General features: G+C 39.8%; 2 protein-coding genes across 34 annotated transcripts in view; one reads left to right on the forward strand and one right to left on the reverse strand.

The window, feature by feature from the left end:
• Positions 1 to 4,103, forward strand: part of NEB (nebulin) — a 207,472-nt gene extending 203,369 nt beyond the window's left edge. For all 31 annotated transcript variants that reach the window (XM_090045755.1, XM_090045724.1, XM_090045725.1 and 28 more), the window contains 3 exons: positions 162 to 311; positions 1,362 to 1,471; positions 3,207 to 4,103. In XM_090045755.1, the coding sequence (XP_089901881.1) occupies positions 162 to 311; positions 1,362 to 1,471; positions 3,207 to 3,380 (434 nt within the window). In that variant the 3' untranslated portion in view covers positions 3,381 to 4,103. The remainder of the gene's footprint in view (positions 1 to 161; positions 312 to 1,361; positions 1,472 to 3,206) is intronic.
• The window catches only part of RIF1 (replication timing regulatory factor 1), a 66,002-nt gene continuing 42,502 nt past the window's right edge, over positions 3,360 to 26,859 (reverse strand). The window contains exons 20-35 of one of the 3 annotated variants that reach the window (XM_090045758.1): positions 26,563 to 26,662; positions 24,973 to 25,237; positions 22,270 to 22,312; positions 21,727 to 21,929; positions 21,456 to 21,555; positions 20,945 to 21,091; positions 20,000 to 20,142; positions 18,853 to 18,942; positions 18,709 to 18,763; positions 13,895 to 16,702; positions 10,816 to 10,965; positions 10,438 to 10,515; positions 10,225 to 10,340; positions 8,355 to 8,508; positions 7,866 to 7,974; positions 3,360 to 6,628 (exon numbers count right to left, since the gene is read on the reverse strand). In XM_090045758.1, coding sequence (XP_089901884.1) covers positions 6,408 to 6,628; positions 7,866 to 7,974; positions 8,355 to 8,508; positions 10,225 to 10,340; positions 10,438 to 10,515; positions 10,816 to 10,965; positions 13,895 to 16,702; positions 18,709 to 18,763; positions 18,853 to 18,942; positions 20,000 to 20,142; positions 20,945 to 21,091; positions 21,456 to 21,555; positions 21,727 to 21,929; positions 22,270 to 22,312; positions 24,973 to 25,237; positions 26,563 to 26,662 — 4,782 coding nt within the window. In that variant the 3' untranslated portion in view covers positions 3,360 to 6,407. The remainder of the gene's footprint in view (positions 6,629 to 7,865; positions 7,975 to 8,354; positions 8,509 to 10,224; positions 10,341 to 10,437; positions 10,516 to 10,815; positions 10,966 to 13,894; positions 16,703 to 18,708; positions 18,764 to 18,852; positions 18,943 to 19,999; positions 20,143 to 20,944; positions 21,092 to 21,455; positions 21,556 to 21,726; positions 21,930 to 22,269; positions 22,313 to 24,972; positions 25,238 to 26,562; positions 26,663 to 26,859) is intronic. The other 2 variants (XM_090045759.1, XM_090045760.1) reach the window with 2 other exon arrangements.

Below are 26,859 nucleotides of genomic sequence, written 5' to 3' on the forward strand. Positions count from 1 at the left end.
CAGATAAGCCCTATATACCAGCACTCACCTGCGGTAGACCAGCACCCTTGCAGTCAGTGGCAGGTGGGATCTCATGGAGAATTTGGCCTTGCTGTAGAGTACTACCGAGGTAACTGGAAGCAGAGTAGCATTCAATCTAATTTCTCATTTCCCTTCCCAAGTCCATGCCCAGCGCCGCAGCCGGGAGCACTCTCGTTCCGCCAGCGCATTGAGCATTAGTGCCGGCGATGAGAAATCGGAGCACTCAGAGGGCGCAGAGCAACACCTGTCCTATTACAGTAATGGAGGCTTCTTCGCTACAACCACAACAGGTAGGAAGGGGACAAACCTTTGCTGTTTAATCACAGGTCAACCTAGGATTAAGAGGCCTCGGATTGGCTGGTGTCACCTTCCTCTGCCTTAATGCAGGACAGCAAACTCCACCTTGCCCACTACTATTCTCAAAGCAAACATCACCAGAGCTGCAAAAGTGGGCTGCTGCCTCATTGATAGGTGTTTTAACACCTTGGACATAGCCCACTTCCAAAGTGCAATGTGCTTGGTGAGGGTGTCAGGCAGTTGAGCGTGGTCCCAATTGGGACTTTGTCTGTTGGAGGTCCTGCCTGACTGGCTCCCCTATACCAGGAGTCCCCTTGTCCTCTGGACTCCACTTTTTTATGTCTTACCTCACTCTCTTCTTCCCTTTGCACACATGAAATCAGCAAGGTGATTGTGTTGGTGTGCATTAGCTGATGGGCATGCCCCAGTGTGTACTGTGGGAGTGAAAGTCAACAGTGGAGAGGGATAGGGAAACATCTCTACCCACCCGTCGAGGGGAAGGGCCTGTAGGACCCTCAGCACTCTGTAGGAAAGGGCACGGGTGGCCTTGCCCAATGAGAGCAGAGTGAACTGAGAGGGGGAAGTAATGCTGAACCTCTACTGGGCTGGCGTCCACCAGCTCTGAAATATCAGGTCCTGCTCCAGCATGTCACTTGGGTTAGAGCAACAGAAATGAGGATCCTGAGTTCTAGTCCCAACTCTGTAATGTAGCAGAGATACATTTGTGCAAGTTGGAAAATGCAGGGGAAAAAACCCTGTTTTCTAGGTAAAGGTCTGGACAGGACTACAAGGCAATATATAAAAATAAACAGTAATGCCATTTTCCCAATACCCAATGCATTTGAACTTCAGATACTGGCCAGACTCACCAATTGACCTACACTGGCATGGAGGTCAATGGGGTTATGGGGATTTGCTGAGTTGGTGCAATATAATTTATTTACAAGTATCAAAAACACAGTTCATAGCTTTGGAAAAACAACATTGAGAGGGGGAGGTAAGGAACAAGCCTGTCGCTCATTTACCACTCTTTTATTCCCTAGTTGGCTACAAGCAGGCTAAAACTGTAGAGCTGCCACAACAAAGATCATCATCTGTTGCCACCCAGCAGACAACAGTGTCGTCTGTTCCCTCCCACCCATCTACTGCTGGTGTAAGTAACATTGATTACATTGTTTGCCAGTTAGGCTCAAGCTTCCTTTGCTCTGCTTATATCTACAGGGCCTTTAGCTTCTTTCATATTTTTTCCCAAAGGTATTAAAAAAATCCATCCAGGTAGTCCCAAATATTTGAACGTTGTTTAGAACGAGCTATATTCACTCAGGCCTTCGGTAACTGGTGCTCTGCAATCTCCTGCCGATTAAAAATCCCAGAGTGGCCTCACCCAAGCGTGGCTAGTTTAATCAGGTATTGCAAGTATTTAAGCATGGGCTGGGGATCATCAATGCTCGAGGGCACTATGCATGCAGGAATGGGTGATGCAGGTGTGTTAACATGCCTGGCTGATGGAAAGTGAAAAGTAGATAAAGCAAGGCATCTTTGAGTAGGCCCAGCCTGATCTGCAGACTAAGCTTAACTCCACCTCCACTCTACCTTTAGCCAGGTAACTAGTACTTAAGCAGCTACAGTAGCAAGGTAAGTCACATCTTGGGTTACTTATGCACATGTTAAATCCTATGCCGTTACAGGAAGGCGTATAACTTTGTGTAAATCACAAGAAGGGTGACAACCACCCTTGTTTCTCAGCCAAGCAAGTAGGAAATTTGTTTAGGGCTGGTGGCTCAGGTTTTAGGTACCTTGTCACCCTGAAGGGGTTTAGGTTACTGATTGGGGAGTGAAAGCTGTAGGATCTAACTACTAGGCCACAGGTCAGTGCAAGAGCAGCCTCTGGACCTCCAGTTGCAGCTGGCCCACAGGGTAGCCAGGCAGGCAAGTGATACGAGCCAGGACCCATGCCAATCAGTGAAACTGTCTTGAAAAAGATGGGACCTGACCCATCCCTCCTCTCCCATCCCAGCTGTCTGCATTTTGGATGTAATAGCCACTAAGATTAAAAAACATTAGGGGGGTGGGGGAGAGAAGAAGAGGCTGAATCCATGGTCACCTCCTCCAAGATAATACCCATCTCACATCTCTAGCAGAATTCTTCCTAAATGTTTTTTCGCATGATCGGGGGCAGCAGGGCAGGCCCTACAAGGAGAGGCTATGGGACCTGAACCTGTTCAGCCTCCACAAGAGAAGGCTGAGGGGGGAACCTAGTGGCCTGTTACAAACTAGTCAGAGGGGACCAGCAGGCACTGGGGGAGTCCCTGTTCCCCCAAGCGCTGCCAGGAGTGACCAGGAATAATGGTCACAAGCTGGCAGAGAGTAGATTTAGGCTAGATATCAGATGCTACTTCACGGTCAGGGCGGCTAGGATCTGGGACCAACTTCCAAGAGAAGTGGTGCTCACTCCTACCCCGAGGGTCTTTAAGAGGAGGTTAGATAAACACCTTGCTGGGGTCATTTGACCCCAGCACTCTTTCCTGCCATGGCAGGGGGTTGGACTTGATGATCTGCTCAGGTCCCTTCCAACCCTAGAAACTATAGCCCCACATTTCTCCTCTTCATGGCTCAGTGGGCCATCTTTACCCAGTGCTGGAGGGTGGACCTGCAATGTGCAGTCATCAGCATTGTGGTTAAAGCAGCTTACTGAGGAGATGTAGATTTGGTTTCCCTCTGGGTTAAAGACCTAGAGGCAAATGCTGGAAGCACAAAGTCTATGGGCTAAACAGTAGGAGCCATACCAACAGTCAAGCAGCTGCACAATTTATGGCAGTGCAGTGGTAGGTTACTTTAACCTCAAGACAAAGTGTTTAACACAAGCTTTTTTCTTCTCTGAAAAACAGAAGACCTACCGGGCTATGTATGACTACATGGCAGCTGATGCTGATGAAGTTTCCTTCAAAGATGGTGACACAATTGTGAACGTCCAAGCTATCGATGAAGGCTGGATGTATGGGACTGTACAGAGAACAGGCAAGACTGGCATGCTTCCAGCCAACTATGTGGAAGCTGTCTAAACCAAACTGAGGTCTTCTGTAAAGCATATCCATAGACAAAACATGCAGGCACTTTGTTCTACTTGCCACAAGACTGCCCTGCCAAAGTGCCTTACTGTTTTTTCCCTGTTGATACTGTCTTGTGTCTCGTTATTTTGAAAAAGTTACTTTATATATAGAATAAGATATTTTAAAAATATCTTTACAAACATTATCAAAGCTTCATCGTTAACATACTAGTAGTCACTGATCCAGTGAGAAATGTGTCTCTAGTAACTTCAATACCTTTTTACATTTTCTGGACTTGCACATAAAGTCTATTCTACTGTCTACAAAACAGTCTTGAGTACCTTATGGTTTGAAAACCAGTAAATTTTTAGAGTACTCACATATTTAAAAAAAAAACCAAAAAACAACTGCAACCATTTTATTAGTTTTCCTAGCAAGACAGTATTTTTCTGTGCCACTCTAAAAAAAAGTTTGAATGTATTTATTTGTTCCAAATAAGCAAACAAACTTAACATCTCAAACCAGTCAAAAAGAAAGTTAAATGCCTCTCCTCTTCTCTGCTTGCTAAACGCTGATGCATGTGTGTTTTCATGCTATTGTTCTGGGGTCAGAAAGCTGTATTTCCTTGTAAATTAGTGGCTAAATAAAGTACATGTTTCTGCAGTACAATTAATGCATTTAACCTCTGATCAACAACAGCGAAGCAATCGGCATATTAAATAATCTTGCTACAAACCTGCCTTGTCCAGAAAAGTCTCTGAATGATACACGGGGAAGATCTTTAATCCATTACTATAATACAGGGGTGGTGTCCTACCTTTTTGAATGTGGGGCTAGATCCTGAAATTTTTATCACCCTATGGGCCCGTGAGCCATATTCAAAACCAATGAAGTTGCAGGAAGTGACAATGAAATGGGTCTGGAAATGTGCCTAGGGAAGTTGTGGTTTTCAGAAAGTATGTATGTTTGGTATGGCTGAGGAACAGGACATCATTTTTCTGTGCAGGGGATTGGACTAGATTAGGGCTACCCAGCTGACTACCTACAAGCCACATGCGGCCCACAAAGGGCCAGGATGTCGCTCACAGTCTACATGGGGTCTCTGCAAGCAGTTTATATATAGGGCATGGGCCTAGGCAGCCACCTCTCCCACTGCTGTGCAAGGGGGAAAGGCCATGGGCGGGGGGCGGGGAGAGTAGTGGTCCATGTCCTCCAACTGTAGCCTGCATGGCTGAGGATGGGGGTCTGCATGCTGCTGGGAGCAGCCCGTGCAGTGAGCCCACCCCCACATCGTGCAGCCTATAAACACATGCTGGTGTCATCTGGAGCCCATAGCCTCACCAGATCTGAACAGCCCTGGATTAACTTATCCTTGAGATCTCTTCCACGTCTCTGCACTATATGCCTACAATTTCTATTGAATTAACCACAATGACTATGATCAAGTTAGTAAAGGATCTCAAAACAAAAAATGTTTTTGAACACTGTTCAATTAAAACAGCAAGTTACAGCTAGTTCCATAACAGGAATTAAACATTGTGACACTTAAGTTCTAGGCCCCTGGTTCCGCAGTGGAAGCCACAGCCCTGATCTGGCTTAGCTACCTACCTAACTATAATGTCTACAAAAGTTAAGCAACTCAAAATGAAGCCAGTAGCCATTGGGGAGGTACTAAACATGCCATTAGACACTGGTGCCCTAAATTCCACTGCATCCAGGGTTTAGGCACTGAAGACTGCAGAACATGTTATATTAAATAGTTATTGGGTAAAACATTTAACAACTTTTGGAGCAGGAATCAGAACCAACAAGACCAATTGGGAGGTATCAGGGCTTCTTGACCTCTCCTGGTGCAGCTGTTCTGTTTTGCATGGAGTATTATGCACCAGGCCAGAGAGACCGCACAACTTAGAGGTTGAGGCACCGACCTTAAGAAGTGGAAAATCTGAAGAAAATGGTTTCAAACATGTAACGTCTTGATCAGCATATGATTAAGACAGTAAGAATACTATTAATAAATAAAGTTGCATTAACACGTTAGGGAACTATTTGTTTTATTTGTACATACAGAAGACCTAAAACCGCCCGCAGCAATCCCATTAAGTGATTGCTCATTCCAGTAACTACAGTACATTATATACAAATCATCTTTCCAGAATAAATCCTATGAACTCTCACTGACCATGGTCTTTGAGAAGCAGCAGTGCATTCCATGCAACCAAAATTCAGTCATAAATTACAACCAACATTTGGAATCAGAAATCTATACATAATATACAAAGTTGTGCACGTCACATCTGTTCATGTCCCACAGAAGAGTCATCCACCCAAGGGAACAACACTGCATATAAAATTTTAAAGGCCTGAGAAAGAAGCCTGAGAAATTCTGCATCCAAACCCTTTTACCTAATGGGCAATACCAGAGTAACCGCTGTAGTTTAGAAAGATCATGCAAAGACAGAAATCAATCCTGGTGCTTGACAATGGGATCTTTAGGGGGTTTTGAGATGCACTGTGCTGACTGATTAATTCATTGCAGTAGTATCTCAATTTGAAATAACTAAAATAGAGGCAATTCCTCTAAAGATACCAGCAAAAAAGGGAAATTAACATGAGCACTAGGTAAAACTGGGCAACACTTAGGTTTCAGTAGTTATGAGCTTAACCTTTTACATTTATTAAGGCTTCACAGAAATAAAAACACTTTACATTTTAAAAAAATATTAGATACTCTGTAGTTTTAAGTTTCACAGCCTTTGCTATTGCACATCTTAACAAATTTTAGTTTTTTTCTTTTAATTACTTGAAAATACCTATGCATAGCAGTAAAATACAAATACTTCTAAACACAGAAAGGGTAATCCAACAAATTAAAAGTGTTAAACGTATACCATGATGCATTTTGTCTGCCTTGGTCTTTAAGAAGTTTTTTAGTACATGAATGCTCAGTTGAAGTATACCACATTGCCAGTAACAAACAGTTGGGTTTCAGAAATTTGTTTCTTGTAACAAAAACTCCTGGTTAAAAAGTAAAGATGACTAATCAGAAATTTCATGGGGTGGTGACTGCCAGCGGGACTGCAGATTCTTCATAATACAGTTTGTCATATTACCAAGTTTCTCTTGCATTTCAAACAGCTGACTTCCTGAATAACTGTGGAGCTCTTCAGGAGTTACCCGAGCAGCAAGGGCACTGATTTGGGTCAAAAGGTCTGCTCTGGGTTGCACGTCTGTGTTCAAGACAGCTGGTTCTACCAAATCTAAAAGACAAAGGTGATTAAAATGGTTTTAAATCAGAGTGAAATTCACTTGGCATGAAGTGTTGCAAGTTTTTTCTGTGCCAGAAAACAAGCACACATCTACCGGTAGTTAGTTACACCATCAGTTCAAGCCACGGGCTGGAGAGAAAAGCTGGATGGACTGATTCTTCCCACAGCTGTTCTCCATGGAATTGGAAGAACATTTTGAGGGCAGAATTTGAACTCACTAAGCCCCACAGTTTCTGTCCACCTATAGCCTGCAAATCATACCAGAAAAGAAAGAAAAGCTTCAAGGCATGAGATGAGGGACTGGAGAGTTCCTGGTGTGTCAATATTGGGGAAGATGAGACGATCATACAGTGAAAAATTTCTGAGGAAGAATCCTTTATTTAAGCACCTGGGGCAATATCCAGGAGAGGACATGGGTCCCTACAGCAGGATTCAGATTGAACTTTGGCATGTAAGTCCAAAAATGTGACCCCCAACCCCCAATTTTCAGAGGCTTTCTAGGTGTCTCAATTTACTTTTTGACCCTGAAACTCCTCTTAGTGTATGCAGCTCCATGTCTGTGCACACTTAACAGTGCCTCAGTTCTGAGTGCTGGGGCCCAACACATGCAGAAACTGCATTTCTCTGCCTGCAAAGAGCTTAATTCCTTAAATGTCAGAGTATTCCTATATGATCAGGCTTCTCAGATAAGGCAAGCAGCAGCTGTTGCTTTTTCAAACATAGCTGAAGGAGCCAGAGAAGAAAAGGAGCAGGGGGAAGTTACAATAACTCATGAAAATTCCCTTCTCTGCCTAGGGAGATTCAAACATACAACTTGCTGAAGAGTGCTAGCCACTAGCCTAGTTCAGGCAGATGCTCTGGATGTCATGGCAGAAGCCAGGAATCGAGAAGACAGCCACAGCAGTGCACAATGCAGCAGTCCTTTTTATGAGACACTGTGGAGTCTCTTCTCTCTGCCCAGGCTACACTTCACAACTCGTGCTACAAAAGCAGCCAAGTACCCTTCTGAAAACTCCACCTGGAAACCAATCTTGTTTTAGACTTAAGGAATAGCTTTCATGAAGTTTGAATAGGAAAATACTACATGTAATAAATGAAGCCAGACTATCTTTACCCAAACCTAGCATAACGAAACAATGCGGCATTTAAAAAGCAATTATCACATGCATTAGTTTCTCAGTGCTAAACCTCAGAAGTTACACGTTACACAAGAAAATGCAATCTTTACCTGTTGGAAGTCTTTCTTCCTCTGCAGAAAAAGGCTTCTCCTCCATAACACTTACTGGTTTCTCTGTATCTTCAAGGGCTGCAATTTCCTCAAATCCACGAGCCTTTACCTAAAGATTTAATTGAAATGTGAGAAAGAAGAATGTTTTAAAAAGCAAAGTCTGCATGTATTTCTTGACATATATTTAATTACAAAATTAAAATGACATCAATTACAATTCCCATGTCTGACCACCGTACTACTGGCCACTGCCCTGCTACGTATGTAACCTGTGTGGCACTGGCAATATGGTAACCCTGCATAATCTATAACCCTGGTATTATAGAAAAGTGATAGAAATTAGTTTAAAGCAGTTTTTTCTATTAATTATTATTTTTCTTTTTACATTATATTTTAGGCACTTAAAATGAGAATTTTAAGCATTTTGTAATGAATATCAGCAATGTAGAACTCGATTGTTCTTCATTGCAGTGCCAAAAGTAACTTTACCTGTTGCTCATGATATCCTCTCAGAGCCTTTTTAACACTGGAAACTTTAGGAGAGCGGATAGGAAGCGTTTTTATTTCAGATGCTGTCAAGGAACTCAGGTCACCCACTGTCTTAATGTTCTTTGCTCGAATGAGCTGCCCCAACCCCCGTGCCCTGTGTGGAAAAAAAGGGAGTCCATGTACTGATTCCAAGACAGCTTTTTTCCCCACCCCAAGCTGAAATGAGGAGAACGCACACTTGAGGTTTGTCCCTCATCTATCCATGCGAATGGAAAGGAGGAACATCAAGGCACATAACCCCTCTTTTCTGCAGAAAGAAAAATTTAACTCCCCGATATTGTGCCTAATTAATATAAATAAGTAACAAAACTGGAAATATGAGAAGAAAGCACCAATTCAAAACAGGTCATTCTGAGTAGATCCCACGACAGCTCCAGAAAACTTATCTTTTGGAGCATATTCTTAGAATACAAACACATAAATGTCAATTTAACAACCTCATTCACAGTAAGGATTCACCCAAGTTTCAGTAAATCAAATACTGTCTACTAGAGACTGGAATATGTTTTTTAAAGTCATTAAACTCCATGTATGAACTGAAGGGGTTGATTGAAAAAAATGTGTACTTTACATATGAATTAGGGCTGTGAGAGGCTTCCGACAGAGCTTTGGATCCGGAAAAGCTTCGGATGCTTCGGGGTCTGAAGCAGCACATCCGGGTCAAAGCGCTGCCTCATTCGGCTTCCTGAAGCGTTTCAGAGCCGCCTCGCAGATCCGGCTATAGGGTATAATAAATATCTATAACTTTGTTGTTTTTTGTCCAATTTGGATGAAATTTTCAGGGCTGATAGACTCTGCAGAAAGCATGAAGTCTACCAAGTTTCAAGGTGCAGGGGTTTGGGGGAGCTGTGCCAAGACTGTGTCTGTCTTGGGGCAGTTGATTGTATTGATTCTTTCATCTCCTTACTCTGGTTTTGTAGGTGTTAACCGATGGCAATTAACTGGCTACATTAGCTAGGTCCTGTGTACTGAGCAGGTCCCTGAGTGAATCATGATGACTGGTAGCTGGTAACACAGCAGCTTAGCAGCCAGGCCTGCAGTAGTGTCTCCCCCGCTCACAAGCACCCGTGTCACGAGTTTTGTCTGTCAGCAGCTAGGGGTGCAGGGCCCCAGAACCCCCCTGCACCGATCTGCTCGAGAGCTGGCAGGCGTTGTGGCCTCAGCAGGGGCCACCATCCCTGCAGCTGTCACCCTGCTGCACCTTAACACACATGGTGTCACTCATGGCAAACCCCTGCCAGCAGAGGCTACCATCCCTGCAAGTTTCATCCAAATCAGACAAAAAACAACAAAGTTACAGATATTTCATTGATTCCCAATTATACCCTGTGGTTGGATCTCTAAGGTGGCTCCGAAGCTTTGGAGCCATGTCAGCCGGATCAAGGCAGAAACTCAGTCCAGAGCTCCGGACTGGATCACGGCCACCTGAAGTGGCCGGATCTGAAGCTGGATCACACTGCTGCCAACTCGCACAGGCCTAATATGAATACATAGAATGCAGCAGTAAAAATACTAACACCTGAACAAAGAAAAGCCCTGACACTTGCACAGCTGTCTGAATTGGGGATGCATGAGTGTTGGAGTTGAAAGAAGTCTGACAACTTTTTTGTATCCTTAGGGTAAAAACAAGAATTGAACACTTCCACGAGATGCAAAAGACTTAATTTGACACTATAGCCAGGTGCCAAAACAGCCCTTGCTTCTCCCTCTCTAAATGCTTCCAACAAGACCCCAGACAGGCACTCATTCCAAAAGAAGTTTGTACAATCCACTGAGGTGTATTAGGAATCTCAAAGTGAGAGCAACTTACCAAATGTTTGATGTAATTTGAGGTAAAATGATATCGACTGGTGCTTTACACCCTACCAATGCAGGGTACACACACTCTGAAGGACAGGACAGCGATTCTTTGGCCATCTCAGTAATCTTGAATAGTACACAAAAATGATTACATTGGTTAAGTATCACACAAATGAATACAAAAAAAATATAGAAGAGATGCATGAACTTAAGCACTTCTTACTAAACACTTCTTTGAGCTCTTAAATTTAAGGTTACGAGATCCGGGGGACAGAAATCCTTTGGTTGGAGTGGTAATATGCTGGATGGAAAAGAGGAAAAAATATCTCTCAGGATTGTAGGAATTAAATTACTCATAGGATTTTAATTATCTTAACCTCAAAATAATATTTTTCATTTCAAAAGAGGACAACAGTTCACTCCTTATAATGCACAAGACCACAGAAAGCGCCCACTATTTCTTTTGTTTATCGAGTCTGACAACTATTTTATTTATTAGCCATTGTTATAATCTTAATTATACAAGTTTATATTGGAGTAATACTACATAAGATAAAGATTAGTACACAGAGAACTATTCTAAAAAAAGGTCATTATTTACCTTGGATTGGTTATTGGACGAAGTTTTAAGACTTCGTGAAGATGGTGAACTATTTGAGGAAGAAAAAGACCTAACAACAGGACTTCTCCTATCAATATCATCTGCCAGTTCCTCTTGGTAAATTGGATTTGCAAAAGAGACTCGACGAATCTGTTTTTAGAAATAATATTTACACTCAATCTGTAGCCACAGCTAAATCACCAAATTACATTTTGTATAAAGTATATAGATCTACTATATCTTTCACAGTGCACAGGTCGAGGTCTGAAGCCAAAATATTTACCTTTAACTTTCCACCTTGACTTATACACCACAGCAATACTTTTGACCCCCACCTGGCCCAGCCCTGGCCAAACCCCAGTCCGGCTCAAACACGAGATGGCGTCCCTGTCGCTGGGGGGCCAGGCCCGGCCTCTGGGCCTTGCCATCACCGTGAAGATGCTGTTTGGCTGGGTGCCCAGCCCACCTCTGTTCCCTGTGAGCAGCGCTGCTTAGGCTGTGCCAGCTGAGCACCAAGCCTGGCTCCATCCTCTGTGAGTGGCACTACCTAAGCTGCACCAGCCAAGCATCAACCCTGTGTCGGTCCCCTGCAAGCAGCGCTGCAGCATGGGTCCATCCCACTGCCCCGGGTATCCGCCCACGGGGATGTGCAGGGGGTCGGTATGAGTTGACCCCATATTTCTGATCCAAAAAGTTAGGTTGACCTATACACCAGATCTACAAGAAATCTAACTTTTTGGATCAGAAAAATGGGGTCAACTTATACACTGTCAAATGCAGTAAGTATGATTTGAAAAATGTATTCGTTAGATCCAACTGAAATAGCTGTTTCTCACTAAAGATGAAATCACAGTACTTTTTAATTCCTATACGAGAGATTACGAACCTTTTGTTAAGTGTCATAAAAATAACAAGCAACATGCTAAACTGCTGAATACACACTGGTTTTGGACTAGCAGTACATTTTTCCCTTGGGCTGGTTACAGAGTGAAAAAAAACCCGGTGCTTTACTTTGAGCTTGGCACGCCCCCATGCCGCATATAGCACATGACCAAAAGTGGCACTGCATTAACTGGACCTAGCTCTGTATCAATTTGTCACTTCAGCAAGGCTTTTTGACGCTTTTATCAGAAGTTGATTCAATCAGATATTATTAGATAAAAGCACCAAAAAAAGCCCTAACTGAAGCACCTGATCTATACAGATGCTGTGGAGCTGGGCTGAACTAACACACTGTCTCTTTTGGTACAGCACTGGTTTTTGGTTGTGTTTTTTTTTTCCCCCACATCTGTCAGCAGCCCACGATGGCCAAAGCCTTACCTACGTTACCGCTTGGATAGCAATGCTCTGGAGACACAAGTTAGGAAGTGATGTAAGAAAATACGCAAACAAAACAATGGAAGAGTATAAAATAAGCAAAAGATAAACGTCTACAAGAATGGGACAGAAATCAAAGAGTAGTAGTATGAGGATGGGACACCTAATTTAAGACACCAGCAGGAACAACACACTAAAATGTGCATTTAGTAACCTACATTAATGACCTTTAGTTATTTAACTCAATTAAGATTTTAGAAGGGGCAAAAATACATGCTCTATATATTTCCTTAGTTGTTCATTTGCAAAATGAACACATACTATCTATCCTTGTCTTCTGTTTTCTGGAAGAAAAAATTGGTTTAGTGGGCTGGTCTATCCTAGTGCTCAAGGGAAATTTACAAAACATTTCAAAGGTGAGCCAGAGAAGAAAAACTCATGAGCTGGATGGATAGTAAAAACCATGGACTGAACACTGTTATTGACTTAATGGCATACCATAATCTATCTAATTCCTTAATTTTTTTCTCCATGATACAGGTGATTGTAACCCTCTTCCCTTCTGAAAGGTCTTCGTTACTCACTAATCAAACTATCTTCAGTTAGTTGTTTGTCTGCTACCCCCGGGAACCTCTCTTCTCTAGTTCCACAGCCCTCCACACTGTTTTTAATCATCATTGTGCTCACTTCTTTCCTCAGACCTGATGAATAATGCTTCCCTTTCAAAAGCTTGTCTAAGGCCATTCCATACGTGCAGCTGGTCCAATAAAAGATTTCACTCAGCCAGTTGGCCTAATAAAAGATCAGATTTACCCAAAGAACCTTGTCTGCATATGCCAGTCAAAGTATTCTCATTTTCACTACCTGAAATGGTAAAATAGCTCTTAACTGTATAAAAATCATATGGCAGCTATTTAAATCCTGAACATGAAAGAACAAGTATAGTATTTATGAAACTCATGTCCAATGTGTTTCATATTCCACTGTCAATTTGTGGTAAAAGCAACAAAACATTAGAAGAACTGTTTCATACTGAACATACAAAGAGGTGTTAAAAACAAATTTATAATGCAAACTAACAATTAACTACAGCCTTTATAAAATTACTGTCTTGGCATTGGGAAAAAACATCCCTCAAATATTAAGGTAAAAAAAGCCACAGTACTTGGTACATAGACCAATCAAATCAGATTTGCTCTCAGGGATGCTGTACAAATGAATGTCTTGCACAGAGACTTTATATTTAACATAAAATTACAAGTACTTAATATAGGTTTAAAAGATGACTAGCAAACAGGGAGGGGAAGGGATAAAGCCGTGCTCATGTCTTCCACTCCACCCTGTTTCTTCATGACAAAATCTGAAATGTTTCTGGGTTTTTTTTAAACATTCAAAATGCAGATTCTGGCTGGCTGGGAAAACTACAATTACACATGAAGAATATGACATCATAATTTCATGATATACATAATTACATTTTCAGGTAAGGTTGAGAGCTAGCAATGTGCATCCTCTCAACTCACCAAACAACTCATGTCAAAACCAGGGAAAGATGCTCTTGTTATTGTAAAAGGTAAAAGGAAGAAAATCCTTTTAAAGATTAAGACCTGTCTATATCTCTCTCTCTATATATATTTGCACGTCACTTTCAGTAGCTCTACAACACTATCAGTAACACCAATAAGGAATATTATTCAATATACACTTTACAAGACGCATTAAAAATGGTAATGATTATCTAGATTGCATTATATCACAATACCTTGTTAGCAGGTGATGGGGAATCATCCTCTTGCTGTCTTTTAAGACCCCTCTTTAAAATACTAGTGGATGGAGAAGCTGAGGGAGACCATGTGCAGCGGGTCTGCACTCCATTAGGGCTTTCATTAACTTTAACCAAAGTTAGAGAATCAAGATTTTTCATCTTCTGTGGAGAATCCATGTTGTCACTTCCTTCTCCACCCTCTGGGTCTGAGGTTACCTTTTCAGGTACTGTAGATGCAACTTCAGCCTCACTGATTATTAAACCTTCCTCCTCCATCTCACCATCCTGAGGACTGTTGGTTTTTACAGAAATGTTCTGATTCCTTTCTGTAGTGTTCTGAACATTTTCTGGCTCATTTGTCTTTGTTTCTTCAAACCAGTTACTAACTCTTTCTGCATCAGGTAATTGCTCTGGTTGTGTATTTTCACCTATGTCTTTCTTTTCTGTACATACTGGCTCTTTACTCTCATTCTCCAAAGCAAGGCACCTCTCTTCTTTGGGCTCTTTGGAAACATACTCGGTCAAACACTCTTCAGGTCTGCCAGCCTGAACAGCAGTTTCTCGTGTTTCAGTTACAGAATCACAAAGTTCACTCATGATACATGGCAAATTCTCAGCATCTTCACACTTCACTGGAGATGCACTTCCTTGCAAATCACTCTCAGATTTTAACCCCGTTTCTGAATCAAAGATACTAGACACTTTAGTAGGAAGCAACGGTGTGCTTGTTGCACAAGGTCCCACAGAAGAGTCTGCATCAAAATCTGAGCTGTTCGGTAATACTTCTGATGTACTCACAGTTGTCTGCATAGGTGATTTTTTAGTTTCACTTATTGCATTAATATTGGTAGTTTTTAATTCAGTGAATGACTTTTCTTGCTGTTGTGACTTTTCACCACAGCAATCGCAGCTCCTTGACCTTCTCAATCTCTTGCTTCTTTTGTGCTGGCAGTCAGGTATCTGTAGAGGTTTCTCAGAGGAAAGAGCAGCATCAGAATTATTAGTCCCTACTTCAGATTTGACCAGAACACTTACATTACAGTCTTTTACGTCTCTTTGCTTATCAAAGGATTTATTTTCTTGCCTTGTTTTCAAAACTGGCTCAGATGTACCTGAGTTTATGAGAACTTTTGTTAGTACACTGGTTGCATTTTGCTCCACATCTGTGTTCTGTCCAAGGGAAGCTTTTGCTAAGTCTGTAATTCCTGTGATTTCATCCACAGGCAGATCAGGATTTGTTTCACCTTTAATTTTGATATCAGGCAGGTTCCTAATCTCAGATACATTTTCTTGTAAAGAGAACTCCTGATTTTGGCTTTCTGTTTTCTCCTCTTTCACTTTGTTTTCAACAGAATCACTTTTATTTTTCCATTTTCCAGCTTTCTTCTTCTTTGCACTTTCCTCCCTTGTCTCAGAGCTGTCAGATTCAGAATTTTCTATACTGGAAAGTAAACCTTGTGAAGCTCTTCTTGTCTGATATCGTGGGCGACTCCTTTTCTGACCCATTATATCTGACCCAGAATCTTGATGATCCATTTCAGACTTCAAATTACCTTCCAACTTCCTGATGCTCTTGTTCATTTCTTCAAGACCTGCTGATGTGCATGACTCCTTTGAACCAATATCATCTTCAGCAGTCTTCTCATTTAAGTTATTCTCTTTTTTATTTACTTTTATTTGTGCATCTACACCTTTCTCAGAAATTAATTTCTGCTTTTGAGAGGAGTCCTCTTTAACTTGCGGCACCTTCTTTTGGACAGGCTTTTCATCTTCTTTACGTTTGTTTTTTTGGTGGCTGTTTTCTTTGTCTTGATTTCCTGCTGTAGCTTCTGCAATTTCTGATCGTCTTCTTAAAGAACGCCTTAATGCTTTCTGATTTGCTGCCACATGTGGAATCTGATTGTCATCTTTATTTACTGAGTCAGTTGATACAGCAACCTCAGGAGGTGTATTTTCTTTACAATCCAGATTCGATCCCTTACTTTGTCCTACCTCCTCACCACCATCCACAATTAGCTTATTCTCTACTGCTATACTCTCTACCACTGTGGAACTGGGAGCGTGTGACTGTGTATCTGGAATACATTCCATTTCTTCCACCTGAGTAGATAGCTCAGATTTATTTTCCATGTCGAGAGCAACTGCCAACTCTTGTATACCACTCTCCTCTTCTGATCTTGTTAACAATTTAGATTGCCTGTTGTCACTGAGCTCAGTTTTATTTTGCCTGCGACTTAGCTTTTTTGTTGCAGTAACTGTTCCTTCATTTCCTGGTTCTGAAGTACTTCTATCCTCCTCCTCCTCGGGTTCTTCCGCTTTGGTGGGAGTCTTTGGTATATCTATGGTTTCCTGTTTATCTGGCATATCAATAATTCCAGGTGATCCTGACAACCTATTCAATGCAGAAGGACTGAAGGGTCTGTTTTCGGAACTATCAAATTTTTCCAAGGTAATGAAAGATTGCCTTCTCCTTGCAGGTTGTGGTGTTCCAGAAATTATGTCACTAGAAGATGAACTGCTGCTGGTGTCTGACACATTTTCATCTCCTGCTGAAGGCTCTTTTGAAACTATTTCACTTGTACGTTTTTTTGAATCATCTTCTGCTGAAAGTTCTTTCAAGACTGCATCAGTTGTACCTTTTTCAAAATCCTCCTCACATTTTGGATCTGAATTCTCTTTCACTTGGGTAATGGATTTGTCTTCAGTATTCACAAAGGCAGCTCTCTCAACAGCATTGCTTAACTGGCCATTCTCTGGAGGTGTGTGCGTTTCGCTATTGTATACGTCACTTTTCATATTTTCATCCTGAATGAAAACAATTTATATTAAAATTAAGTACTAAGGCTTTGTTACCTACATAATACAAAAACTGCAATTTCACTAAGATTTAAAATACACTACTGTTTCTAGTTATTTGTAAAGGTTTTCAAATTACGCACCCACCCAAAATGTTAGGATTTATCTTTTTGCCTGTCACCATTTTAAAACTTTATGAAAGCATAGGGAAACATCCTTATTAACTTTCAAATGCAAGTTGATAAAGGAGTTCAAATAATTTCATTTTTCCAACTATTTTAGTTGGTCTAATAAAAGATAATTGGATTTACTCAAAGAACCTCGTCTGCCTATATCCTTAGATCAACATGAACACCCACAAAATCATTCAAACATTTTTCGTTGTACTCAATGCAAATATTTAATTTAAGAAATTTCTGTAGTATTTTCCATCTCTCTGCATGACTGGTAGGTAGCTCTTGCTGTCTAAATATAAAGGATATTTAATATAATGTCCCTGGGATTTTGATTGTATTGGAATTTTCCTAAAATAGAGAATGCTGACTGTAGCAAGGAATTGACTCAGGGAACAGGAAAGGAAGTGCACACAATTTGATTGCATGCCGAATCAATTTTCGTATCCTGAATTCTACTTCCATTTAACACCTCAATTTTTAACTGTGTGCTTTATCCAACCTGCACAACTTCTATGTGTGTGTGTGTTTTGGTATATTTGTCTACAGAAGCCTAAAAAGAGAGGGCTCCTTCTGAACAGTTTAGATTAGCTACACTAAAAGTGAGTGTGGGTTTGTTTAGACCACTTTCCTGGCATTCTTGGAAGGTGCTGCTCTTTAGTATGTCTCATCAACCCAAAAAGAGGACAAGAGAGGAAGGGAACAAAGAATAGTGTGGCTTCACTGCCTCCTTTTTGGGTTTTGCACATTTGGCACATGTGCAAAACTGGCCGTATTCAATGCTGATTCAGAGAATCAGTGATTCAGCCATAGACAGAGCTTTAAACCTTTTTTCTACATACCCCGAGGTACCAGGCACGGTTCATGAACGCTGCAATGGTGGAGCAGAAGGAGTGTCCCACAGGAGCACGGGGGGCCCGAAAGTATTTCTGGTCCCCCGCAATGCCCCAGCTCAATGATCAGCTGCAGGGGGACCCCAAGTGCCCTCCCAGACCCAGGAGGCACCAGTTACGGAGCCAGGGGGCAGGTTCTCCACACTGGAAGTGCTTCTGGTTCACTTCCGGGTCTGCTGGGGAGCACGCAGGGGACCCCACCACGTTCCCATAGGACACTTGATCTGCCCCAGCATCTCAGTGCTCACAAGCCACCTGATACCTCAAGGTACATAGAAAAAAAATATTTAAAGCCATATCCATGTCCGAATCATGAAATCTCTCCGAATTGCTTTGGAGGGTTCTGATTCGATTCAGAGAGATTTAAAGGGTATCCCAATTCGATTTGGATTCAGAGATTCAGTGACTGAAGCTTCATACAGCCCTAGCGCATATGAAGCAGAACCCTAACCCTTAACAGCAGCCTTCCCCAGAAGCATGGGGGAAGTAGTGTAGTCAGTGGAAATAACTAAGTTACAAAACCGACCATTTAAAAGGCTGCATATTTCCCTAGATTTCTTTATAACCTGATAATACTTAAGATGTAAACTGAATTCAATTTAGAGACAGTAGTCTGTGCTACAAGGTCTAAAATTAGTAACATGTTTCTACACACCTACAAACTTAGCATGGTGGCACCTAATTTAAGACACTGAAGAAAGTCAATAAAAATCCTAATTAAATTACGCTGAAAGACTGAACAGCAGCAAATGTTCTCAAAACTGATGTAAAAAAGTAACTGTTCTTTAATTTTTAAATTTTAGAACCACAAAAAGGCATTCTTAGTTACTCAGAGAGAGAATTTCCTATGAGCTGAGGAGCTGGGAGATAAAATTTTAAAATTTGAGAAATAAAAAACTTAGGTTAACACAACTGTAGTTCTATTACATATTACACACGGTGAACACACCTGAAGCTTCTTTTCATTTTCTTCTTTTGGAATGTCTATTAAAGGAGTCTTCCCCCTAAAAGAGAAAGGTGTCACCCAAATGAGAACTACTGTAATAAGAATGTTAAACTATTATCAGAATTTCACCTGGCACCTTATACTTACAAAGAATCTTCTTGGCTCTGACTGTATTGAGAAAATAAGGTCGTATCTTGGGATGCATCCAGATTATTGTACATGGCAGGAATGCCAATTCTGGAATAAACAAAAGGTAGGTTTGGCTTTGGGTTTATAAGGTCTAAGAAGATAGATGATAAGTGCCAACACAGATATTTCAACAACAAAAAAAAAAATCTGTAAATGGACTGAATTATCAAATCTTCAAAAGAACCATTCATTTTTCAAGCACTCGATTCAGCTGTTTTAAAATGGGAGAAGAACATCAGCAGGCACAGTAGTGCAGCAAGTATAAAAAAGGTGGAATCACCTTTAACTTTGCTGTAGATGCTCTTCTGAAGCCCTGCTGCACAAAGCTTTCAGATATACTGAATCAACCCAACCATCGGTACCCCTCAGTCCTTGTACAACAACACGCCTTATGGACAATAGATAGGACTAGTTGAAAACTGTTATGTATTCTTTTCTTGGTGAAAATGAAGGATGTTTTGTGCATAGATCTAGTAGCAGTAAGTATTTTTAAATTAAACTATTTTGGCTAAGACACTTGTCCAGCAAAAATGTCTGTAAGTTCAGAGTGAAGAGTCTGGTATTTCCTAATTAAACTAAAGCTCATCTCTGGAACATTCAGTTTTAGCTCCCAAGAGCACACAGGAGAGGACAGTATAGTTATTTTTGCAGTACAACCTCTTTAAAGTGTGTTTTAGCAGTTAGTGTTCACATGAAGCAACTGCTGTTTACACACAAGTATAACACATTGCCAAATAAGTCACCTCTAGTTCAAATTACTATTAGAAGAAAAGTTATCTTACTGTGTTAAGCTAAAGTAGTAAATAAGAATTACAGGATGAAATTCTACAATTTTCATTATGGGAATAGATTGTAATACTTGGTACTCCTGGGTTTACACACAATGTATTACAGCTTAAGTCAGTAATTAGTCTGGTTCTTTTACATACAGAGTTTTATAGGCTATTGTTATATGCTAGAAAACTATCAGCGTAACACTGAATTTTGTATGAAGTAGCACAGGATGCTCCATTCATATGAGACACGAAAAAAACAACAAAAAATTAAGGTGACAATACCCAATTTATAAACATAACAGACCTTTCAAACAGTACCAATTACAAACCTCTTTGTCGTAAGTACTTCTTTTTGGTGTTCCGTCAATATCCTCTCTTTTGTTTCTGGAGGAATAAATACAAAATCAGCAGATTTCTCTTCCTCCAAGAGTATATCACTTTTAGGCTTTGAGGATGAAAATTCTAGTTTCAACTACGGAGAAGAAAAGTTGGATTAAAAATAAGACAAAAGGAATTCCTCATTGTTAATGAAGTTTCTTTATTTCAGGTATACCATTCCAAATAGAACAATTACTTGTCCTAGTTTTTGACATGCTGTTTTCTCAGAGATCACACTTAAGATCTTATAATGCCTATCAATCAAGCAAGGGTAGCTATTTCTTAAAAGCAATGCTTGAGGACATAAGAACCTAGGTCTCCCTGAACTTTCAAGGAATATTATTAATATATATTATTATTTTATATATTAAAATAGATATTAATATAGATGGTATATAACCATCTCTCACCTGCCTTGCAGGAACTGGGGCCGAATCTTGGCTGTTGTCTTTTGTGCCCCTATACACATGCATGAGGCAGCACAGAAAGCATAGTGAGGCTTGAGACACTGCTTTTCAAAATATCATGATACCAAGTTTCAGATGCAACTATACTACAGTTCATATTAAGAAACTTGGTACATAGCCACAATTCATAACCAAAAAAAGCAAATAATGTTTGGAAACATCCTGCTGCTGCTTTTCCACGACTCATGCAACCAGCCTTCCTTAAGGTATACAATTGATTCTGAAGTGAGAGAATTCGCCCATACCAGAAAAATCTGTATGGGGAGCCTACCTGCAAGCTCTATAGATAGGCTGGCTTGCTTCACAGAGGTGCAGGGAATGCAAACACACTCAGGTAACCTGATACAACATACTGGCTCCACTAAAAAAAATCTGACTATCAAAGTACTAGTCTTTCTAGGATAAAGAGAACAATTTCAGTACATCTACCTGTATGGATGTTACCTTTGCTGGTGTGACGCGAACATTAGGCATCTTATCTTTTTGTTCACTGGCCTGGGCCAGCAAGGAATCCCGTTTTCCACCCAATTTTACTTCTATTCCGCTTATCTTTGCATCCCACTGTGAATTTTCTGTCTATTTAAAGATAAAATTTCTAGTTAGCATATGAGGATGAAGTATCAACCAAAGAAAATGAAATTTCTAAGATTATTTTAAGATTCAAATTCAGACAACTTTGAAAAAAATGCAGCATATCTGCGAATATACTCGTAAAGAACAGGCCAGTAAAGGGACTTAATTAAATTAGGGTTATCAACTGATAAATGCCAGCTCAGCCTTTGTTCTCTGTTAATTTAGAAAATAATTGCTCAAAATAGGAAGAAAACTCATTTCATATACCCATCTCACAGTGTAATTCCAGAGGATTTTGTTACCATTCTCTAGAACAATTGCTAGATTATACAGAATCCACTCATCAGAATGAAAATACGATACTTACCATATCAGAAAATGGACCACTAGATTCTTCCACTATCTCAACACTTTCAAAACCAGGTAATAAGAGTAGAATTTTCTGCTTGGCTTGGCTCAATATAGATCTGTTTAATAAACCAATGAAGACTTAGAGAAAATCTTGTTTTTCTCTAAGTATATTAAATACACTAGCAGTCACTGCAACAGTACTTATATCAAGTAAAATATTTCTATTTTTGTAGCAAAATTAAAACACAATAAATGGGAATAAGGGGATGGGAAATAAAGCATCTTACTTTAATTCTTCAGGGTACGTCAACACTGCGGCTTTAGCAAATGTTGCATTCCAGAACTGAGCACTTTGGTTGCGTATCTGTTTACTCTTATGAAGAAACACGACATGCAGCAGTGGAGAAAGCTGTTCTAAAAGTTGACTGTCATAAGGCCCAGTATAGTGAGACTGTAAACACAGGATGATCTCTGCCAACAGCTTTTCTAACTGGAGAATAAGGAGGAATAAAAGTATAAGTAATCTCTGAATCAAATACTCTCTGACAATAGGTATTTTAAATAGTGCAAGGGTCAGGATATGTATAGTGACATAATGAGCTAGACTGGATTGTTTCAGAGAAACAGTAAAATATCCAAAGTACATTTAGAGAGGCTTAATACTGAATTCCTACTTCTCTTCCTCCCCACCCCCAGCTAGTTTTCAGTTATAGTTCAGAGAGATTTTTTCTTTTTTTAAAGAAAAAGTATAATTCATTATACCATAAAACAGACTGCAAGTACCTCAGGTTTAAATGTCACATAGACTTGATCTTCCCTAGTAAATTTACCTTGTGGCTGAGACTGCTGTAGCCTTTGGGTACATCAGTAAGCCTGTAAAAGGAAGAAAAAACCCCAGCATAAATTAATTTTTAGTCCTGTTCACCTTCCAAAAGTAACCTAACAAGTTTGCTACTTAATATTAGAGGAAATGAAATAATCTACCCCTCTAAACTCACAAGCTAAACCTACCAGAAGTTGTGCATCATTTTAAGAAACTAACCCTTTACTAGTTTTTGAACTTCCAGACGAACTTTTTTCAAAGAAATGCTTTTCTACAGTCCTTATGATGCCCATAAGCCGACTAATGAGAGTGAGAATTAAATATTAGTAGTAATAAACACAGACCTAATATACATGTTTCTAGTAGACTAAGATCTGTATTATTCTGCTCCTCTTGGTCTGATACTATACCACCTCTGAAAATGAACTTCTCTAACAAATATTTTTTCAAAGATTGCTCTGGCACCACCTGAACCAAATTTAATACTTTATCCGAAGAGTTATCCGTAGTGCATTGCATGGCAAATCAGCAGTTTAACAGTTTGGGACCACTGATCCTCCTAGATTACCTTAGGTGACAAACTCCTTTTGACAAAACACTAAAGCGCAATGCACAAATATTTCAAAATGTTTACACAATTTTCCACGGTTTAAATACACTGCGTTTTTCAGTCTGTAACAAAACTACTTTTTTTTAAATTTGTGACAAAAAACACATTTTTTGTCAATTAATGAGAACAGTATCATCTGTAAAGTACTAGTTCCATCTTAAGGTTTTCTTCAGAAGCCAAATATAAATAGTCTAGTGTACAAGCAAACTTGTAAAGCTTTTCAAGGTCTGGTACTCCAAACAACTGTATCTCTTTGAATTGAACATTCTTAGCAGCACTTAAAAGCGCATGAAATATAAATTTAAGATTTTTCGTATAACTTGTTTTTTCTTCGGATATTCCTTATATAATTTTAACACAGATTAAAGAAACTCCAATAAGAATACATTGTAGAGAAAGTCAGAAGTTACAAAGACAGATTTGCTCAATGCTACAAAAGAAGGGGGGGGAGAAATCCCTCTCGTAATATTAGTGTTGAAATAATGCTGTTGCTGTGATGTTCTAGCATATACATGCAAGCAGCAAGAATTTTTCTGGTTTGCATCTTTTATTGGACCAACTGCATGGCTGGGTAGACATATATAAGCTTTTGGGTATCATCCCAGAAAACGATACTGCGATACCCAAAAGTTTGTCTCCGTCTATGTCAACCATGCAGTTGGTCCAATAAAAGATATCACCCACAGGAATCATTACCTCTTACATAAATTTGTATTTTCCTTAATATTATTTTATGCAGACCATGTACAGTTTATATTTTGGAGTACGGTAAAGTTGAAGACAGTCACAATAAACAAAAATTACAAGAGTGAATTTTTCAACTTATTTAGATTACTGTATTTCAGTCAGGGATGTCAAACATACACCTCACAGGCCAGATTTGGTCTATGGAGCTGCTCCAGTCAGCCCATCAGACTATCTGTGGGCCCCTGGAAATTGGGGATGTGGATGAAGTGTGGCCTGCAAAATCTGAAGCTCAGGCCCTGCTGGATATGGCAAATGGGGACAGAAGGGTGAGTGAGGGCTGACACAGCCCTGCTGCCTTCCAGCCACTTTGCTTGTTGTCACTGCCATGTTCTTACCCCCATGGCTATTAGTCCCTGCCACATACAACATCAGGAAGTATAGTATCAGCAGCTCTGGCATGGGGCATGTGGCAGGTGCTGGATTCACTGCTGTCTGCCCTAGGTTGCCACTGGAGCTTCAGTAGCCACTTCCTTTTGCCCTGGGTTGGATCTGGCCCAGGGCAGAAACCGAATTTGACCTACTTGATTTAAGTGATATAGCAGTATGAAATAAGGATCTTCACCCCATACTCAATTTGGAGGGATACTATGATTGCATAAACACCAGAACTTAAGAAGTTTACATAGTAAGCTATTTTTAGATATTTTTTCTGAAGACAGCCTTAAAATGGAACTACTGCAACTCCAGTTTTGGAATCCAAAGTCTCCATCATGGTCACATCTCCACTGCAGAGAGAAGAACAAAAAGACCTAAACTAGGTTAGGTACCAAAAAGCAAAGCTCAGTAAAACTGTGCTCTAGAAGCAGCAGGGTCTATACTGAACTCTGTGCAGTCTCAGCATCATAGATGAAACTTAGTATTACTCAATTGTTGTTCCAACTGTTTACACAGTCTCACTTCAAAGGGAGAGTGCAGCACAGTACTTAAGAGGGCAGTAACAAAGCAGGTTACTAAACAAACAATGCAGGTTTAATAGGGTGTACATTAGCTGGCCTGCTGAAGCTTCAATTTACCAGCTCCAGTCCTAAACTGCAGTAAATTTACCCCCAAATTAAACAAGTTATTGCAGTTTAGCTCCCATTTTTTGTGAGATAGAGAAGACCAATGAAATATTTACCATGAATTCAGGTGAACAGTAAATCTCATTCCCTTTAAGACAGTGAAAAGATCCCCTCTCCTGCACCCAGAAGGATTTACTCTGTTCTGGGACACTTAGCAACTCACCACATAGAAGTGATCCACAGACTCCAAATATTACATGCTACAGTCTACTGAGAAAGTTTCACTAATATGCAGCAATATTAAAGTATTTATTGTATCTAGAAGTCTTATCATAGTCCCTGAAATACTTACTTTGTTTTTTCATAAAATACTGCCAGTGGTTTTGATAGAGTTGCAAACATAGTTCTGATCACTGATGGCAAAGAAACATGACTGATAACATTGTGAAGAACAGCAATAATTGAACTGCCGACAGAGATTAATGATTCTGAGTTGATCTCTTTGGAACTGAGCACATGGAAAGAGTTTATTAACATCACCAGAAGTTTAAATAAGGAGGCAAGCTTTCCAAGGGGCTCCCTTTTCTTCTTAGACCAATCTGTTGGTGTCTGTGGGGCTAAGAGAAAAAATTCCCTGTTAGAAAACAGGTGACCTTACACTTTGCATTTTTTTATATTGTCACGTTAATATAAACTTTAACTTACAAAATTAACATACAATAATTTAGGACAGTTTTCTCCCCAAGAAAAGAGTCAACAGCACATTTTTATTTCTAAAGTAACTCATCATCATCTTAAGAGTTCAGACAATCTAATAAACCAACAAAAAGAAAAAATAATTTCATAGTAACTGTATTAGATTTACCCCAAAATGCTATTCATGCATTCTTGCCTATAGTCACGAACTGCCAGAAAATTTCTACAAAACAGGAGATACAGCACACTTACACATACCTGTAAAGACTGTAAAGCTACATTTCAATTAAGTACAAGTAAATGTAAACAATTTGCAGTATTTAATTCCTTGAGTAGTTCCAGATAGTTGGTTACAATAAGGCACTAAGCATATGTTTAATTTTAGCAAGAATAGTAGGGGCTATGGTACCAAAAAATTATTTCAATTATAAGTTCCATCCTTAAAATTATCCTTTACAATATTTTCTCCGACTCAAATGGTTGCAAGCAGGACTAGGAAACTGAACAACTAATATATATGTTTGTCTGACACATTCTGCACTCACATCAATAATTCTAATACAATACTACCACAGCATTCTGGATCAGTAAAAAAGGCAAAGCAATAATAGTAATTATTTCATTTTTTTCAGGAACAAGACTGATCAATGTTATATCAAGTACCTACGTGTACAGTAACTTTTTTCAGTTAAATAGCTTAACGCATAAAATTTAGGCAGATGGTATGTTACAAATTTAGATGCTGAAACCTGCAGACTAATGATTAAATATTATTTTTTAGGCTGTCTTTCACTAACAAGAGAAAAGGATCTGAAATGCAGGAATTTTTAAACTACTAGCAAAATAAAAGCCTTAGATTAAGAAGCATTGCTTTAAAAAATATACTGAACTCTCAATTATATCAAACTAAAACAATACTTACAGATTCCATAATCCACTGAACAGGAAAAAATAGCTATTGACATCATTTTATATTGTTTTTCTTACTTACTGAGCATGTAGAAACATTTTATTAAGCTAAGGAGGAGCTACTCAATACTTATGAAAAAAAATCAGGCAGAAAAGCCTAAACATATATACTTTTAGTCACTTAAAAAAAAAATCTTAGCCTTAGCCTCTGTTTTTGAAAATATACCTAAAACAGACTTTGAATTGTATGGCATTCAGATTTAAATTTTAATCATTTCAATTTTCAACTAATCCTTTGAAAAAAGAACCACCTCAACACTGGAAAGGTTTTGCTTACATCTGTTTTTTGGCTGATATTTAGTACCATATGGTGCAAAATTGATGCAGTCCACCGTAACTGATATGATGTGTGTGAGGCCATCCACCATTGAGAAACTCTAAGAAGGGCAAGGAAGAAAAAAAAAAAAGCAAAAGTTAGCAGCAAAACCAAAAAATTCAGCCACTGGAAGAGAAACAAGAAGCAGGGCAAAAATATGAGAAGCCTACTAGCAACTATGGGTAGAAATTTAGATGCAAATTCATCATGAAATACAAATCAGAAGGGGAAAAAATATTAGCACCAGATTAATCAGTT

Source organism: Crocodylus siamensis, chromosome 4 (assembly GCF_052110815.1).
Source record: "Crocodylus siamensis isolate JL-2025a chromosome 4, ASM5211081v1, whole genome shotgun sequence".
Classification (NCBI taxonomy): domain Eukaryota; kingdom Metazoa; phylum Chordata; order Crocodylia; family Crocodylidae; genus Crocodylus; species Crocodylus siamensis.